A 20,493-nucleotide genomic window follows, 5' to 3' on the forward strand; every position below is an offset into this window, starting at 1 on the left:
TCGCATTCCACTTTCTTAGTATATGGTTTGTGTTGCCCCTAGACCTATTTTCTCCCATTGCATTCTATAGTATTTCCTATTGTTTGCACTACCCTTTGTCTAATTACTTGCCTTATTTTGGTGTCTAGTGTATATATTGTGTATAATACTTACCTCCAGAAGGAGATATTGCCTTTAAGATATTTTTGGTACTCTGTCACCCCAATAAACTACCTTTACTTTAGGTAACAATGAGTATTGTCTTTACTTGTGTATAAGTACTGAGGCCCGTATTTATACTTTTTGACGCTAAACTGCGCTAACGCAGTTTAGCGTCAAAAAGTTTAGCGCCGGCTAACGCCATTCTGAAGCGCCATGCGGGCGCCGTATTTATTGAATGGCGTTAGCCGGCGCTAGCAGACCGGCGCTGCCTGGTGTGCGTGGAAAAAAAACACGTACACCAGGCAGCGCCGGCGTTGGGGAAAATGGCGTTAGGGCGTCTTAAAAATGGTGCAAGTCAGGTTGACGCTAAAAAATCGCCTCCACCCGATTTGCGCCATTTTTAACGACGCCCAGACGCCATTTACATGACTCCTGTCTTAGTAAAGACAGGAGTCATGCCCCCTTGCCCAATGGCCATGCCCAGGGGACTTATGTCCCCTGGGCATGGTCATTGGGCATTGAGGCATGTAGGGGGGCACAAATCAGGCCCCCCTATGCCAAAAAAATATATAATTTTTTTATTTTTTATACTTACCTGAACTTACCTGAATGTCCCTGGGATGGGTCCCTCCATCCTTGGGTGTCCTCCTGGGGTGGGCAAGGGTGGCAGGGGGGGGTCCCTGGGGGCATGGGAGGGCAGCTGTGGGCTCATTTTGAGCCCACAGGTCCCTTAACGCCTGCCCTGACCCAGGCGTTAAAAAGAGGCGCAAATGCAGGTTTTTTTGCCCCGCCTACTCCCGGGCGTGATTTTTGCCCGGGAGTATAAATACGACGCATTTGTGTCGCAGTCATTTTTTTGGACGGGAACGCCTACCTTGCATCTCATTAACGCAAGGAAGGCGTTCACACAAAAAAAATGACGCTCTTTCCTCATACTTTGGCGCTAGACGCGTCTAACGCCAAAGTATAAATATGGCGTTAGTTTTGCGCCGAATTTGCGTCGAAAAAAACGACGCAAATTCGGCGCAAACGGAGTATAAATATGCCCCTGTGTAACTATAAGTGGTATTGCATGAGTTTTGCATGTCTCCCAGTTCAGCCTAAGCTGCTCTGCTATTGCTACCTCTATCAGCCTGAGCTGCTAGCACACCACCTCTTCACTAATAAGGGATAACTGGACCTGGTATAAGGTGTAAGTACCCAAGGTACCCACTACAAACCAGGCCAGCCTCCTACAGAGGGACCCCCAGGGGTAAGTATAGCAGTAATGGGGGAGAGGAGCCAGCACGCTGCACCCCTCGCACCAAGGCAGGTGTCCAGGGAGTGCTCTGTGGAGCCAGGCAAAATGAGGCCCATGCAGCCCTTGCGGTGCAGTTCCAGCCCACAGCAAGGTTAAGCAAGTGTAATTATTTAATCTACAGTAGAGGGGAACCCGGGGCCCAAGATCCCCAATGAGTAGGCCTGGTCGCCACGCTATCCTCGGCCCGTACACACACAAGGGAGCAGAGGGGGGGACCAACTCGCTCACCTTCTTGACCTATCTCTGTGTTTGGGCTGTCTTCTTGCCACTCTGTGGCCCCCCGCGCCTCCCCAGCAGGGCCCAGCACAGCCGGTGGGCAGCAGCCGAGGCCACCACTGCTCACAGGAGCGTGGGGTTGTCGAGTTTCAGCCCACCCCCAGATCCCTGAGGGACACAGCAAAACACCTCCCGTCTCGTCCGGCCAAATCCCTCAGGGCTGGGCTGATCTCCACCCCGCCCGTCATAAGCCACAGCCACAGGCCAGTCCACCCCGCGTCACAACACCGCATTGCCCATAGCTCAGACCGACGGTCTTCGGGGAAAATAAACGCGGTGTCCTTTGGCAGGGCACCTCAGGAATAGTGGTGCAGCCTGGCCGGGCACTGATGCCAGGGGATTTCATCTAGAAATGTATGACAAGGTTCCTAGGCCCCAGAGGAGGCCGGCAGAAAGATGGCCGCAAAGGAAGTGGCAGCCATCTTGCTGCCAGGCTCTCTGGTACCTCAGACAGCCCAAAGTGCGCCAGCATTAGAAAATGACAGGAATGCACCATATTATGATAAATACCGCACATTCCGGCCTTTGCACGCAGCACAGCAAGGTGGCTTGCTGTGTTGTGTTGCATACATTTTTGATAAATATGATGCAATCCACAATTCTATGTTACATCTTCTGAAACATGTCACACTTTGTAATTGTGTGAGAACTCAGAAGGCAACCCACATATTTTGAGCCTGACAAGAATTTTTAGTACCACTGGAAGGACAGTTATGAAAGAGAATCACCATAACAGCCAAAAAGAGAGTAGAGGAAATACTCTCCACTATAAAAGACTGCTGAGTCCAACACCAACTGAAACCCAAAAATATTTTTGACATCTTTAAGTGTTGTATAGTGCACAAATTTGTAATCACAACTGGATCCAATAAAAAAGATAATAGGAAAGTTGCTTCAGAGAACTGTGTTTTAGATACTATACATAAATGAAGATTTCATCTTTATATATGTGTTTGAGACTTCACAACGAGGAAGATAGTGTCTAGTTTTTATGAATATCAAATAATATGACTTACTTGTAATCCCAGTTCTTCCCAATGGATGCTATTACAACTATTACTATTACAAACAAAGCCCATCTAGGCAACATTTATTGTAGTTTTAATCTACAGGAAAAATAAAAGCAGGAACTGAGTTTGAATACGTTGAGTTCCAGAAAATTGCATTATACCATCATGCAAAGCAGAGAAATATTTAATCAGTTAGGTTTGGATCCGAAAGAAAATTGTAACAGTAAGCCCAAGTTCAAAACGGTGACCCTAAGACAAGGGAAGGAGGATCAGACGTTTTTGAATTGAAAGACAATAATCATGTTGCAGAACAAGGTTTACACAAAAGTAAGTTTCCTTTCATCACCATGAAGTCCTTGACAGTATTCATTTAAGATGGAACAGAGTAACAAGCTACCCTCGTGCGTTCAGGGTCACACCAAAACAAACTGGTTATGTAGAGAAGATTGACCCACTAATGTGTTCGTATTAGAGTCTAAGGGGATCATTATGTGTTTAGCAGCCCAAGGACCACCAAACCCGTGGTGGCAGTTGGAACGCCGCACTCCTGGCAGTCCGACCGTCAGATTACAACCTTGGTGGTTGGACCACCAGGGGACTACCACCAGGATCACAGATCCCGATGGGTTGCCAGCAGTTGGAGTCGTGGTTAACAGTGCCACCATAGGCTAATCACAACTCCACTTTCCCCCATCCTTTCCATGGCAGTTTCACCACCATGGAAAGGCTGGTGGAAAGCCAGTACTTGGGGGCTGCAGGGGCCCACCTACCAGCACCCTCAGTACCCTCTTTGCCAACAGTGTGCAATGTCCTCGGTTCCTTGCCGCCACACTGTTTGTCAGGCTGACTGACGGAAATGTTGTGATAGGATGTTTTTGCCGGTCAGCCCAGTGGAAACATCGTAATACGAGAGGCCGCCGGTATGACGGCAGTCTCACCTCTGCAGGCTTAGCAGTTGACGGTCGGACCGACAAACTCTTAATGAACCTGAGTCTAAATATATATATATATATATATATATATATATATATATATATATATATATATATATATATATATATATATATATATATATTTTTTTACAAAGGTATGGACCAGCCTTCAAATAGCAGTCCTACAAGTGTCAGGAATGGGGACATTTACCCTTAATACAACAGTGGTTGTTTTCTCCCTTAGGAAGTGGGGCTTAAATGTAATAGGCAACTGCCTATTACCTTTCTCATAAGTAACTATACAAAAAAAAAATACTTCTAGCTTTCGTCTGCTAAAAAGTAGCATAACATGCCCTACAAATACCATAATTTACAAAGAGCTGTTTGACTTTATATATGTAATTGTTTTTTTTCTAGATAACAATGTAAGGCTCTCAACATCAAGAGTAATTAAAGATCTGTCAGCAGGAGTGGTGAGTTCTGGGAAGAAGGTCTACAAGGAAATGGTTTGGTTGATGTGAAAATCTAAAATGACTTTAAAAAGAAAAGAGTGAATTTCTAACATTACCTGTTCTTGATGAAAAGCATGAACGGTTCTTCAGCAGAAAGAGCTTGCAGCTCACTTACCCTTCTAGCAGATGTAATAGCTATTAAGGCAGCAACCTTCCAAGAAAGGTGCTATAAATCAGCCCTGTATGTTGGTTCAAGGGGGTAAGGAGGCATTAGCTTGAAAATAACAGTATTTAATTATGGGGAGAGAGGGGTTGCTAAGTGGGGGAAATACTTAAACCTTCAAGGAATCTTTTAAAGAGGCCTAAGAAGGGGGCTTATGGTAAACTGTGAAAGCAGCCAAATGCAAGCTGATGGAGAAAAACTGTTAAACAGGTTAAGAAGATAAGTTACTACCATTTCTTCCTGGCATATTCTCAGGTTCACGTGTTGATACACCAAAAGCAGAACTCTGTCTATTTGAAGGAACAAGATGAATTTGTGGAAGGATGTTTCGACTCCTTTAAGATGGCTATGCACTGATCTGGAAACTACAAGTATCCATATTTCAAAGCCTCAAGAGCCAAGCTGTTAAGTTTACCAACTCAAGACTGGGGTGGATAATTCTGCCTGGGTCCAGGAGAGCAGATCTAGTCCGACTGGAAGTCTCTTTTGTGGAGCAGAGACAACAGAAGAATTATGTGCCACCACTAACATGGCCAGTCCGGAACAAGCATGATCACCATGCAATTGCTCTCTCTGAACTTAGCAATTCCTTTGGGAAGGAAAGCGGTTGGGGGAAAACCATACAGAAAACCTCTTGGCCAAATCTTTAAAAGGACATTTCCCAGACAGCAAGGCTTGGAAAACCTGTTAACAGGGCATTTGGTATTATCAAATGCAAAGAGCTCAATCTCCAGTTTTCCTCAGTCTAAGATGATATCACACTGTTGTGCAAGACCCATTGGTGCTTGTTTAATAAAAGTCAAAATAACGCGTCAACTTTGTATACCAGATAGAAGCACTGCGGATAGTCAAATACCCCTTGGACCTTCTGTCATCTTATGTTGGCAAGCTTCCTGAGAGAGGACTCTGGGGAGGAGGCAGGATGATATCCAAACACCCCCGTTTGCTCAGATAGTACAATATGGATGTATTGTCAGTCTGTGGAAGGATGGATCCTGGCTTGGTCACTGGAAGGAGTTCAATGTTCAATTCCAACAGGTTTATATGGTCGTGTAGGAAAGTACCATCTTGCCTGGCATGTTACCCCCATTTTTCACTGTATATATGTTGTATGTGTCACTGGGACCCTGGTAACCCAGGGCCCCAGTGCTCATAAGTGTGCCTGAATGTGTTACCTGTGTAGTGACTAACTGTCTCACTGAGGCTCTGCTAATCAGAACCTCAGTGGTTATGCTCTCTCATTTCTTTCCAAATTGTCACTAACAGGCTAGTGACCATTTTTACCAATTTACATTGGCTTACTGGAACACCCTTATAATTCCCTAGTATATGGTACTGAGGTACCCAGGGTATTGGGGTTCCAGGAGATCCCTATGGGCTGCAGCATTTCTTTTGCCACCCATAGGGAGCTCTGACAATTCTTACACAGGCCTGCCACTGCAGCCTGAGTGAAATAACGTCCACGTTATTTCACAGCCATTTTACACTGCACTTAAGTAACTTATAAGTCACCTATATGTCTAACCTTTACCTGGTAAAGGTTGGGTGCAAAGTTACTTAGTGTGAGGGCACCCTGGCACTAGCCAAGGTGCCCCCACATTGTTCAGAGCCAATTCCCTGAACTTTGTGAGTGCGGGGACACCATTACACTCGTGCACTACATATAGGTCACTACCTATTTGTAGCTTCACAATGGTAACTCCGAATATGGCCATGTAACATGTCTATGATCATGGAATTGCCCCCTCTATGCCATCCTGGCATAGTTGGCACAATCCCATGATCCCAGTGGTCTGTAGCACAGACCCTGGTACTGCCAAACTGCCCTTCCTGGGGTTTCACTGCAGCTGCTGCTGCTGCCAACCCCTCAGACAGGCAGCTGCCCTCCTGGGGTCCAGCCAGGCCTGGCCCAGGATGGCAGAACAAAGAACTTCCTCTGAGAGAGGGTGTGACACCCTCTCCCTTTGGAAAATGGTGTGAAGGCAGGGGAGGAGTAGCCTCCCCCAGCCTCTGGAAATGCTTTGTTGGGCACAGAGGTGCCCAATTCTGCATAAGCCAGTCTACACCGGTTCAGGGACCCCTTAGCCCCTGCTCTGGCGCGAAACTGGACAAAGGAAAGGGGAGTGACCACTCCCCTGACCTGCACCTCCCCTGGGAGGTGTCCAGAGCTCCTCCAGTGTGCTCCAGACCTCTGCCATCTTGGAAACAGAGGTGCTGCTGGCACACTGGACTGCTCTGAGTGGCCAGTGCCACCAGGTGACGTCAGAGACTCCTGCTGATAGGCTCCTTCAGGTGTTAGTAGCCTATCCTCTCTCCTAGGTAGCCAAACCCTCTTTTCTGGCTATTTAGGGTCTCTGTCTCTGGGGAAACTGGAGATAACGAATGCAAGAGCTCATCCGAGTTCCTCTGCATCTCTCTCTTCACCTTCTGCCAAGGAATCGACTGCTGACCGCGCTGGAAGCCTGCAAACCTGCAACATAGTAGCAAAGACGACTACTGCAACTCTGTAACGCTGATCCTGCCGCCTTCTCGACTGTTTTCCTGCTTGTGCATGCTGTGGGGGTAGCCTGCCTCCTCTCTGCACCAGAAGTTCCGAAGAAATCTCCCGTGGGTCGACGGAATCTTCCCCCTGCAACCGCAGGCACCAAAAAGCTGCATTACCGGTCCCTTGGGTCTCCTCTCAGAACGACGAGCGAGGTCCCTCGAATCCAGCGACTCTGTCCAAGTGACCCCCACAGTCCAGTGACTCTTCAGCCCAAGTTTGGTGGAGGTAAGTCCTTGCCTCACCTCGCTGGGCTGCATTGCTGGGAACCGCGACTTTGCAGCTACTCCGGCCCCTGTGCACTTCCGGCGGAAATCCTTTGTGCACAGCCAAGCCTGGTTCCACGGCACTCTAACCTGCATTGCACGACTTTCTAAGTTGGTCTCCGGCGACGTGGGACTCCTTTGTGCAACTTCGGCGAGCACCGTTTCACGCATCCTCGTAGTGCCTGTTTCTGGCACTTCTCCGGGTGCTACCTGCTTCAGTGAGGGCTCTTTGTCTTGCTCGACATCCCCTCTCTCTTCAGGTCCAATTTGCGACCTTCTGGTCCCTCCTGGGCCCCAGCAGCGTCCAAAAACGCCAAACGCACGATTTGCAGCTAGCAAGGCTTGTTGGCGTTCTTTCGGCGGGAAAACACTTCTGCACGACTCTCCACGGCGAGAGGGATCCGTCCACCAAAGGGGAAGTCTCTAGCCCTTTTCGTTCCTGCAGAAACCTCAGCTTCTTCTGTCCAGTCGAAGCTTCTTTGCACCCGCAGCTGGCATTTCCTGGGCATCTGCCCATCTCCGACTTGCTTGTGACTTTTGGACTTGGTCCCCTTGTTCCACAGGTACCCTAGATTGGAAATCCACAGTTGTTGCATTGCTGGTTTGTGTCTTTCCTGCATTATTCCTCTAACACGACTACTTTGTCCTTAGGGGAACTTTAGTGCACTTTGCACTCACTTTTCAGGGTCTTGGGGAGGGTTATTTTTCTAACTCTCACTATTTTCTAATAGTCCCAGCGACCCTCTACAAGGTCACATAGGTTTGGGGTCCATTCGTGGTTCGCATTCCACTTTTGGAGTATATGGTTTGTGTTGCCCCTATCCCTATGTTTCCCCATTGCATCCTATTGTAACTATACATTGTTTGCACTGTTTTCTAAGACTATACTGCATATTTTTGCTATTGTGTATATATATCTTGTGTATATTTCCTATCCTCTCACTGAGGGTACACTCTAAGATACTTTGGCATATTGTCATAAAAATAAAGTACCTTTATTTTTAGTATAACTGTGTATTGTGTTTTCTTATGATATTCACACGTCTCCTAGTTCAGCCTAAGCTGCTCTGCTAAGCTACCATTATCTATCAGCCTAAGCTGCTAGACACCCTATACACTAATAAGGGATAACTGGGCCTGGTGCAAGGTGCAAGTACCCCTTGGTACTCACTACAAGCCAGTCCAGCCTCCTACAGGTCGCACTTCTTTATTGGAGATTACTCACCTTGTTGTTGTGAGGGCTCCTATGTGGGTGCCACAACCCTCCAAGGAAACTCATCCCAATGTGTTAAGTGCCCCCCCGAGGACTTTATGCATGTGGTGTGGCAGAATTCTGCGATTGTGCCCGACTGAACAGCAGTGTAGGAAAATTTGAATAGGGGGACTGGTTGGGAAGTACCACATACGCAGCGGATGGTGCTGTTGGGGCTCATCCACACTCCAGCGAAAAAGAAACTCAGTCACCGGTTGTTTCTGTTGTGCTTACTGTTGGTAAACTGCGCATCGCCATTAAATGGATGGGTATACAACCTCCCAGCACTCTGAGTGGCTCAGAGATATGTCTGAATGGGCAGTGGCAGAGTAAATAAGAATGAGGAATGTGAGGAGAGATGACCCTCTGGAGGATGATTTAGCTGCATGGGCATTGATGTTGACAGAGCTACGTGATGAGGGAAGTGCAGGAGTGGTTGAGGAGGATCTCAGGAGAGAAGTGTGTGCAAGGATGTAATCTTTTATGAGTAATGCCGGAAAGGTGATGCATGCCTTCTGAGACCAGGCTACTTAACTGATTGAACCAGGAACTGAAATACATTCATGGTCTGCCGATGCACCGCAGTTGTTGTCTCAGCTGTTTCTTTGTGCATCATATGTATACAATATGAGAATATAGACTGTGACAGCTGAGCTGCATGTGGGGAGTGTTCTGGGGACCTGTTTATCAAGTATTGTAACTCTTGGCCATATTGCATTACTAGGGTTTTGATGCAGTGTATTGCTCCTATAAATAACAATAAATAAATGTTTTAAAAACCCATCCAAGGAAACATCCGTCACTACTATACGGGATAGAACAGGTGGCCATAAAACACACCATGCCAATAAGTTCTTTCCCGGGCACTTGAGGGACTCTAAAGCACTTGAAGACATCTGCATTTTGTCATCCGAGTCTTTGGACTTCTGGCGCTACTGCTGTTCGAAACATTCCTGCAGAGGCCTCAAACTCAGACTTGCCTGTCCTACCAGAGAGCTAATAGAAGCCATAGAACCTGAGGGAAGACACTTGTCTGGCTGATGGAGACTGATAAATGAACAGAAGCAGTTTCTGATCAAAGAACAGAAACCTCTATTGGGAAAGGAACACTTCCTCTTTTTGTGCCAGGATTGGTTGCTAAATATTGCATAGACTGACCTGGCTCAAGTGTTGAAATCTTACTGCTGATATGTAGACCCGAATTATTAAGGACTATTGTCAATTGGAGAGTGTGCAGATTCCTCTGAGACACAGCTTTTATCAACAATTGTCTATGTCAAATTAAATGAAGATATGCTGACTGTGTAGAAAAGACGGTACCACTGCCATGGCTGTTGAGCAGGCTCTATGAGTTGCTTTGAGACCAAATGGCAGTAACTTCCATTGCCAAATCTGTTACTAACCTTGAAGGCCAAAAATCTCTGATATTTGGTGTGGGTTAGGACATGAAAAAATAGAATTCCTGCAGATACAAAGCACACATCCTTATGAGGGAAGGAAAATTTGACGAAGAGCTAATATTTTTTATTTTTCCTTCTTGAGCCAGTTGTTTGCCCATATGGGGTCATATTTAAAAGGGAGATGCGTTGCTCTTGCACCATGCAGGATGCAAATGTGATTTATCAAGCCATGCAAGGCCACCTTGTGTCGCGCTGAGTGCCATGATGAGTCCAGAGTAATGCAATATAGCGCAAATCGCTATGTTGCATTACTCTGCCGCAGGGAGGCGTTCCATTGGTGTTGTATGGATGTTCCTGCTCATCACCTATAGAGTTTGACTCATTCCCAGATTTTTCAAAAGTGGTAGAACTGGGAATGCACCAAAACTGCTACACCTCCCTAGGTGAGATGGAACGAGGACAAATATGTTTATATCGCCTCGTATTCTCCTCTTTCTATGCATTCTGCAGCAGACATAGAAAAAGGAATATGAATCAGAGGATTGTTTTTTAGTAGAGAGGTGCCCCTCCATGCACACAAACAATCCTCCTTACAATGCAGGCACCCTTGCACCATAAACATGCCACTTGGGGTCTAGGGTTCGGTGAAATTCCTGCTCGCAAAAAAAGAGCCAACTAGCACGAGTAAGCCCCTTTGACAGCTTTCCTACCACCAGCTCTGTAGCAATTTTGTCAGTAAGCAAGGTTTCTTAAAACATAGCAGTATACTTTCCCTTTGTTGACTTTGGGAAGATGAAAACCTGATTTCTTACCTATTCTGCACAAGACCTAGCATGGTATATGTTCTTTGCAACTGTTTGCTTCTTGATAATGGTTGGATGCCCTCTAGCCCACCACGATGAAAAACTGTGGGATCAGGCAGAGTGAGCTATGTTTTCATGAGAGCAGCCCAATGTTATTGTTTACTGTCCTTGCCACAGGAAAACGTTTGTCTCTGAAATGACCGAAGCTAACGTTCCCCTTCTTCTACTGTTGGCTGTTCCAGAAATGAGTATGGGAATGCTGTCTGCTCTTGCCAAAGCCCTTAAATGGAACTCTTTTCCAAGGCCTGATGTTCTTAAGGTTTTTTCTTGTGTTTTCTATTCCCCAATTTCCTCACAGTAGTGTAACAAGGGAGTCAACAGCCTTTAAGCAAGGAAAATGGGTCCCACCTGCTCCTTGAAAATTACGAAGCCAGCCATAGTTCAGCTGCTCAACCACTGCACTAGGTGGAGATATGCCCGTTATGCCTTCAGCCAACTGAAGTCCAGATGTATGATTTATTTTTTGCGACTCGCAATGTGCAACCTTTTTGGGAATTGCGAGTCACAAAACAAAATGTACAACATTGTAAAGCACATTTTTCAATTCCCAAATGGGTCGCAAAGTACCTAACTCATCAATATTAATGAGGTAGGTCACAATTTGCGACCCCATTGGGAACGGCAACACTCACAGGGATGGTGGCCTGCTGGGCACAGCAGACCATTACATCTGTGACTGCTTTTCAATAAAGCAGTTTTTTCAATCTAATGCAGCCCGTTTTCCTTTATGGAAAACGGGATGCATTACAAAGAAAAATGAAAGGTTTTCTTTTCATGTTTTCAGAGAGCCTGCTCTGAAAAAGGTTTTGTGCTTCCATTCACAAAGGGGAAGGGATCCCGTGGGGACCCCTTCCCTTTTGCAAATGGTTACCACCAACTGGAAGTTGGTGGTAACTGCAATTGTTTTGTGACCGCATTCATGGTTGCAAAACATTCATACATGCCAATACGATTCAGTTTTAGGAAGGGACGCCCTAAACACACCCCTGATACCGAATCGCAAAAGCAAAATGCAATTCGCTAACAAGTTCCTGAATCGCATTTTGCCTTTTGTACATGGCAAAATGCATTTTACCGGTCAGGCCGGTAAAATGGTTCGTACATCTGGCCCTAAAACAACAAAGATCCATGGAATGGTAATTCTAGCATTTTCTTCTGTGTTTGTGGAGTCCAAAGACATCAGCCTCAGCTAAAAGAAGCGTCAGCTGTTGGCAGTGGCAAGATCCGCTGTGTCCCTCACAAGTCCTATCAGATTATCAGAAAAGATCACATGTTCTTTAATGATCTCTTAGAAGTATTCTCTTTTGTCCCTTTGGTGATGCTTAACAAATTGGCTGTAGTAACGACAGAGGAGGACAGGAGAAAATGCAGTCCTGACAATACCAAATATCTGGTACATCTGTTTCCTTCCCACAGCATCCCATTTCTAGCTAGATTGCTTTGGATGATTGTATAACATAGAACATATTGAGTGGTATTTTCTATGAAACCATCTAAGAATCTGTCATAGGATTTTCTTTATTAATAACTTTGGGTCAAAGTCCTCAGGTCGAAGTTTCTTCTTCAGTCACATTTTAACTGGATGAACTGAAAAACGGTTGAGGAACCAAAGGAGCTGTTGTGTATTCTTGTGGTTTCATGTAAATAGTTTAAAATATGGCAGACATTTGAACCTCCGGTGTAATGGTATGGATGGTGGACTTCCTTGCAGCTCTATCAGAAAGTTCATGAAATGAAAACAGGTGGTCAATGGGTGGAATTCTGAAAGAAGCAGATTCCACCAACACTGGAGACACAACAGGCCAATCAGTAGAAGGTATGGACCCAGAGTCTGAATAGCAACAGTGTGCAATGCAGCTGCGCCTTCGAGCCCTCCTTGAACTGGCAGACTCACTGCACGGCTGTCACCAGCATTTGCGACAAAAGTGCTCCTCACATTCAACATCTCAACCGCTCTTATGAAGAAGACTTGGCTTTGGTTGGGTCGCGTGCTATTAATGGGTGTACCACCACGGACATCTTGAGCCTGAATTGTGGCTTTAACAGAAGGCTACTCTATTGAAGGTTGCTGCACAGGAGTTGGTGACTGGACTGCCGGTTGTAGGCCTGGGGCTGAGTCCTTTGCAGTGAAACAGACAGAGCATGAGCTTGTGCCACAGTTTGCTCTCTAGAGGTCTCAATTTACAACCACATCTTGTGTCACATGTTGCAGTAAATCTGGTGGCTGCAACATTCTTCGTAAGACATTTTACTACAAATCCTGAAATGAGTTCCAAGAGATAGACCACACAAACAATAGCCGTCGTTGCTGGACATTTTACCACCATGGACAGGATATATATCAAAACCTGATGGTATGGGGCCAAAATGACAGGAAGGCATCAACCTTCAGTGAAAACAGCAAAAATTGCTAAGTGTTCCAGATGTCAATAGAAAAAAAAATGAAAATGTAAGACCTCATGAGATAGCAACCCTCTGCCAAAAAACAGGATGAAAAACACGAACTGCCTGTCGGCATGATGGGAAAGGGCAGCCTGCTGAAATTCTTAAAGTGGCAGGGACATGGTTTTACAACTCTTCGTACGTCAGTATTAGGACACCATTTCCTGCATTTATTTTCAATCTGTTTTATATTGCAGGTGTTATTAGCCAAATGTGGCCATTTGTGTGGGTATAGAGATACATAGATCATTAGCAAAGAATGTAGGTCTTGCTGCATTTTGAGTCCTGAGTAAAACATTTTTTTTAAAACATGCTGTACTGAAAAAAGCTAAACAAAAAACGATTGCTGTCGAGTATAATGCAACTAACAGACAAAGAAGTCCATTTGTGACGATTCCCTGTACTTTTAAACTAGAATACAGTACCACGTGAATAGCACAAGCACTCAACAGAGCGCAGACTGATGCATCAAACACCCACTAGCATGAGGTGAGAGAACAATACTCGTGGGTGGAGTCAATGTCCACTTCATGTATAATTAATGAATTGGTAACACCAAGTCATGCAGACACTTGTGCTGTTGGGCCACACCTAAAAAGACAGTAAATATCGCCTAATTGGGCAGATTGTTTTATTATGCTATTGATTTCGGAAAACTTGTATTTGTTGAGACGCATTCTTGGATCTCGCACACATTTTACCTTTTACGGACATAGAACAGAATCCCACTGAGGAAAACAAATATTCTGCACCGCTGATACAATGTATGAATGCAACCACAATCCTAAACTAAGAGCTAGGAAAGTACAGTCCAAAGAAAAAAACAGCCAAAATAACCTTAGCAAACAATTTTAATTGTGCTTAGTCTACTTATACAAGTTACAGTCACAGAAATGACCTCAGTAGTGTGCAATTCCCATTTATTACAGCCCTTGTGGAACAAAGGCCTTAAGATAAGAGTGAGGTCCAAAGTAAAAATAGCATCCTCTAGGCCAGTTGTAAGTTTTTTTTTGGGGCCTATTTTCGTTACGAACCAGCATGCACAATTTGAGAATTTAGCAATTTTGCTGTTAAAGAGTGGCTGCCAATTTGTTCATGGGTGTTAATTCACAATACTGAACAAAGTATCTTGCAGTTCTGGATATTGTTTGGTGGGCCCCCAGGGGTTTATACTAGTTGTGACTCCCACAAATTGAACTGGAAAAATGAGCCATGTTTGATTGATAATGTACGAGAGTTTATAAGGCTTTAAAAGAAGCAATACTGCCACGGTTTCTCACTTATTAATACAAACTAAAAAATGCAGAATCTCACTTTCTGGTTGATGTTTTGAAAAAAGGAAAGTTGTCACACTTTTCATTTGCCAAGGGTAATAATTCTGTAACGGTATTGTAGGCTTGCCTTGGCCTCAGTCACACATTTCACATCGCAATGGTAGTGTTGCCATGGTGGTTTCCGCAAGCAACTACAGAGACTTGACAAAAATACATTTGGCTTCTAAAACTGACTGGTGGATATAAATGATCATTTTTATTTTTACTTTTACTTTTTGTAGTTTGCATTTTGTCTCATCCATACTTTCTTTCCCCATAGTGTTTTGTTTTAAGCTACGTTTTTGCTTCGGGGGTATTGAGTCGCTATATTCCACACTTAAAAGAAGGTCTATTGAGCCAATAACTCTGTATCATATACTGAACTAAAGACATACTTTCTAGTGATAGGTCTGGTTAGAGAAAGACTTTGAAGCTGAACTGATCTGAACAAACGTGTGCTTTTGCCATTTAGTCTCCCTCTGAGTGGAGCACATCACACTAATAAAAGACGGGGGCTGTTCTGAACTGCAGGACGTTTCATGAGTTGTCCAAAGCACAGAAATGAAGCCCAGAAAAGGGAAGCTGCCTATGTGTAACTCAACTTTGATGAAACAAGGACAAAAAGTTGAAAGAATGGTTTCAGATCATAAATGAAATGGAGTAAAATAAGCCAAACATTCCTTATAAATTGAAAATATTGTCTGTTGGGTGGGTGCTCGATAATATTGTCTGCAAATCAAGACATGAGACAAGAGAAACAGAGACTGGCCTTCTGGTCTAAGATAGAATTGTACTGCCGGTCCTACTACTACAAAAAGTGACACAATTTCCCCTTTCGCTTAAAAAATGTTCGATATCATGATTCCATCTTTCTCTTCATTCCTGCATCATCCACTTTAATGAATAATACCTTGCCTCCCTCACCTTCCTGAAAGAAGAGACTTTTATCACCAGCAAACTCTGACCAAATATCAGTGGTACCACCCTCCAAAACTAAAAATAATAAGATCCCCTGCAACCTCCAGAAATCTTTTGAGACCCCTACCTTTTAAAAATGTAGTCTCCGGTTGCCGTTTCCATTCTTTTCCATTTACCTCTCTTTTGTTTCTAACTCCTAGTTTACCTGATGCTCCATGCACTCCAGCCTGTCTCTCATACTAACGTTTAATTTACTCCTCCATTCACCCCCTTGTTAAAATGTTGCACCTGAACCACAATAATTTACTATGTTCACTTCCCTTTCCTCCTCTGTAGACGGGACTAGTAATAAGTCTGTATCCCGTGTACAAGGAGACATACAGACAAACGCGGTTGGTGAGGACCAGTATTTTGCTTTGAAAACATGGATTATCCATCTACTTATGTGATCTCAGACATATCCTCTTGCAAGTGGTGAATTACAAGAACAGAACCTTTTGCTGGAAGAGGCCAAATATAGTATATAGTTTTCATTCAAGGGATTTGTTGTACCCCACTTGGAGCCCTGAACCTCCCACAACCTATACAGGGTGCTGCATCCAACTAAACACATACTTGCACCATCTGTACACAAACGTGTACCTTCCTAACATAGCACTTAATCTTTCCTCCAGACAGCATCGTTTCTGCCTCATCACTACTTATCCCCTACACATCCCTACTCTACCTCAAACAAGTCTCTTGCCTTTCCAGGGAGCAACCTGGATCCTTGTAGAGAAACACACCCCTCTACGAGACTACGACCAAGGGGAGCATGCATACTCAACGACGAGGTCGGGTGGACAAAATATCTTCCTATCATCCACCCAAAAAATGCAGCATCAGGAAAAAATGTGAACTAAACAATGGCTGACAGAAATACAAACAGAAAAAAAATGAAAACATCCAGGGATAAATCAAAGGGGAGGAAGTGTGTCAAGCAAAGAAAACAAGTGTGTATTGATGGATGGGTAGGGTGTGGGTTGCAACAAGTTAGGGGCCTGCTGGGAGTGATTTTTGTTCCTTGTTCGGTTTAAGTGTGTTGATATCCATTGTGCTGAAAGTGAAGAGCGTGACATTTTCAAATGAGGTGACAGAATGTGTGCGTCTGTGCAGAACATGTTAAATGCTCAAAGTGTATTTAACGAAAATGGGGAAAATGGAAAAGAGGCAAGATGCACAGAAAAAAATAAAACAGGGTCAAATCTGTATCTTGTCACATTTCACTTTTCTGGCCAAATTATGCAATTATTTGGGCTGGGTTTCCATTTTTCTGTGTTACTGACTTTTTCACAAGCCAGTGCCTAGGTTTTCAGAAATTGGTCTAGCAGCACTTAACCCTTTGAGTGAAAGGTAGGGAAAAGCATTTAGAAAACCAGAATAGAGGATTTCAAAAAATAATTTGCACTTTATTCTGTATAAAATTGAATTAAAGCCACCCTTTAAGTTCTGTTTTAATTGTAAACTTGTTCCATTTGCTTTAGGAAACCACACAATCGAATAATTTTTTTTAGAAAATAAAGCATGTTGCACTGCTTTAAACAACATCAAGTAAGCTAAGCTTAGCTGCCATATAGCCCATGAAGGAGCGGGCTTGCAATCATTCACTGTAGTCAAAAGAGCCCATATCAGGAGCATGGAGGCTCCCCTGGCCAGCGGCTGCAGATAAGGGCAATAGCAGCTCCGTGCAACACCCTAAAATTAGTAGCTTACCCCATACAGGCCAACATTTTAGAGCAGGCAATTGGGAGATTTAAAAAAAATAGTTGGGAGAATATATTTTACCCACTGACAGACTGAAGCAGAGGCAATCCGCCGGAATCAGGTCTATTGGCATGTATGGTGACAATGAGCATTTCATTTTTGGCAGTTTAATATCATAGTTCAAACAAAAACAAAGTTTTAAAGTCTTTTAGTATGGGCTATGTAAAACTGCTAAAAGTTCAATTTCACGGCCTGTGACACACTCTAATGTCCCCATCCATGAATAAAGGGCAAAGCGTGTGGCTTAGTGTATATATTCCCGTGCTCAAGCACCCTTGTTTCCAGAAGATCACGAGTCTGCAATCCAAATCAGCCTTCTGCCTTGATATCAGTAGTCTCCCGCCTGCATCGGGAGGGTTGGCATGTATGGGTTACCTAACCCCCTCTTCTCAGCCTGGCCCGCTCCCCAACCCAAAGATTAAGGGCATTGGATATTCAGGGATCCGTTCTGCTACTGATGTATAAGAAAGAAGCAGCTTTGGTGGAACTGAGCTCCAAAGAGTATCTTCAGTGGTAAAAATATGACAATATTTTACTTACGCGGAATACTAGCATCAAAATGTGCATTACAAAACAAAATATCCAAGTTTGAAAATGAATATATGAGCCTATCTGCCTACAAAAATCCAACTTACTACCCACTTGTCAAAGCTGGGAGTGAAGCACTCACCTCAGAACCTGTAGCCTTGACATTTTTTTCATTACGTATTTTTACCACTTAGGCCCATATTTATACTATTTGTGCGCCGCATTTGCGTCATTTTTGGACGCAAAAGCGGTGCAAACTTGCAAAATACAGTTGTATTTTGCAAGTTTGCACCGCTTTTGCGTCAAAAAATCCCGCAAATGCGGCGCTAAAAAAGTATAAATATGGGCCTAAGTGTTTAGGAACAGCAGCCCTTTGGCACCGATTACAGTATCAAAAGATAATACCTGAAAGTACATCAAAACTGACACAAGTAGCATGATCTGCACACAACTCTTCGGGAAATACGTTTGCGTCAGTGAGGAAAAAGCATTAAATTATGCTTTATTTTGTTCGTTCATATAAAGTTAAAATTGTAGATTCTCATAAATTATATTTACAAGGATTATAAACAAACCTCTTTACAACGCCTTTCTTCCCTCCCCTACCCCCACTGACCTCCAGCCCCAAGGAGGTTAATATGTGTTCCACAAAAAGGGGCTTAAAAACGGCGTCAAAGTTCGGCGCGAATATAAATAGGTGCAGATAAATTGAGTGATTGCAAAACTGATGGAGGTCTTGGCTTGCGTCTCCATTGTGGTACTCACTACAGTCCTAGGAAACATGGTCACGGCAAAGGCTTATTTAAAAAAAAAAAAAAAAAAAAAAAAAAAAAAAAAAAAAGCAGCAAGAGACTGGGACCAGGAAGCAGTGAACCTAGCTTCAGAATTCGCCAAGGTGTACAAGACGCAGCATACAACAGACTCAAGAAAGTTCAGGTCAGTAGTTTGTGATTTAAAATAGGGCAATTCTTTTAAAAAAAAAATCCATCAGGACAAAACACTTCATTTTAGAAAAATAAAATGAAGAGTTGAAGAGGTGGCAGCACTGCTTTTCTTTACTGGGACAATATGGCATAGTTCTGATTACGGCTTTCTGGTACAGGCTTCTGACGTATTGCTTTTGATACATCTGCTGAGGCAGCTCTAAGAAGAAGGTAGGTGCTGCTTGAGGATTTCCCTTGTCTGCAGAGGTATTCGGTCTGGAAATCGCACCTGGAACTCCACAATCAAGTCTCCCCGTTGGGTGGGCACCTTCGGGAAAGGCATGCCTTCACCCCTCAGTCTCTTCACTGTCCCTGGTTTGATGACATCGCTGCATGGTAGAGGGATCACACGGCCATCGATGGTGGGAATGTTTACTGTGCAGCCGCAGAGTGCCTGTAAGAGAGGAAAGCAGTCAGTTACTTTAGGTGCCCATCAACTGGAACTCCTCAAAGTCCTGGAATTGGAAAGCAGACTGAAGAAAGCAAGATCAGCCCTTAAAAGACGAATGCCATCTTAGTAATAGACATTACCCCTCCCCATTACACTAGCAGAGACATCAGCTTTATTATACCAGCCTAAGTAATGGGTACCAGCTATTCATTGAATGAAAAGGGTATGGTAAGGTAAAATTCAGGTGCGGTAAGTACTACTGGTAGGCAAATACATGCAATGTCCAAAGAACATAGAATCTAATGAATCCCTCTTCAGTTGATCAAATTTTGACCCAGCACTGTTAGATTTTTCCAGATACGATAAATACCAGCCCAGCCACCGGCCATTTGTAGTGGGGGCCTAAAAGATTGAACCGTGAAGAGTATATCATATTAGTCTAATGATGAAGTCAGTTTGGTCGTCTTGTGTAGGCAAACCTTGGAAAGGGAAAAAGTGAACAGATTTAAACACTGATATTTTCACATTACACTTGATCGCTTTCAATTTGTTTTAAAATTCAACATATACTTGCCAAATAGTCTCTGAGCAACCAATAAACAGGACCTCTCTCTCCATCCCCTATTTAGTACTCTACTGACCTAAACATGGATCCTAAAGCATTGTCTGCCTTCCGTCAGTGCAAGCAGGCTGAGGTGTCAAAAAATCTTTGCCTATGACGCGCTAGTCCGAGATTACACAAACCAGCTGAAGTTCCGTTTGTTTAAAAAATGGTGCATCATAGAAGAAACAATTTGGGGAATGTTTAAATGTTTACATCCACCATAACTACTCAAAATGCCAAGAGGTATCTGAACACTGCTATTTGTTTCCAGGCGTCTAACTTACTTAGTCCATTGAGATAAAATGATATTTTTAGCATGTTGGTTAACTGGTCTAAACAGCAGAGATTTAAGGACTGTGTGAGTTGCCAAGGATAAGCACAGATTAGCACAACTCTAGATAGCCTACATGGCAACACCCCTTGCGTAGCATGTAAAGAAAATTAGTGTAAGGATTACTTTAACAAGCTGACTTGGTGGTGGAGGGTTTGATGATATGATGTTGATGGCAGAGAGCTTGGGCCTGGGACCGCAAAAGAAGAAAACGTTTATCCTACTCCTAGCTTGCTTTGTAAATCAGGGCTGATATTCACATCTAGAGAAGGGAGGGCTCCTTCTTCACATCATTAGAGGCCAATTGAAACAAGCTACTACTGACTCAACTCTACACACCCTAAATTCTCTACCACTCCAAACTCCTGACTGTGGGAAAGTACCATCTTGCCTGGCATGTTACCCCCATTTTTCACTGTATATATGTTGTTTTAGTTGTATGTGTCACTGGGACCCTGTTCTCCAGGGCCCCAGTGCTCATAAGTGTACCTGAATGTGTTACCTGTGTAGTGACTAACTGTCT

General features: G+C 44.0%; 1 protein-coding gene across 3 annotated transcripts in view; it reads right to left on the bottom strand.

Annotated features, from left to right (window-relative positions):
* Positions 1-18,472: 18,472 nt before the first annotated feature.
* The window catches only part of DNAJB5 (DnaJ heat shock protein family (Hsp40) member B5), a 71,273-nt gene continuing 69,252 nt past the window's right edge, over positions 18,473-20,493 (bottom strand). For 2 of the 3 annotated variants that reach the window (XM_069213129.1, XM_069213044.1), the window contains one exon: positions 18,473-19,038. In XM_069213129.1, coding sequence (XP_069069230.1) covers positions 18,805-19,038 — 234 coding nt within the window. In that variant the 3' untranslated portion in view covers positions 18,473-18,804. The remainder of the gene's footprint in view (positions 19,039-20,493) is intronic. The other variant, XM_069213214.1, reaches the window with a different exon arrangement.

This window comes from Pleurodeles waltl, chromosome 1_1 (genome assembly GCF_031143425.1).
Source record: "Pleurodeles waltl isolate 20211129_DDA chromosome 1_1, aPleWal1.hap1.20221129, whole genome shotgun sequence".
NCBI lineage: Eukaryota > Metazoa > Chordata > Amphibia > Caudata > Salamandridae > Pleurodeles > Pleurodeles waltl.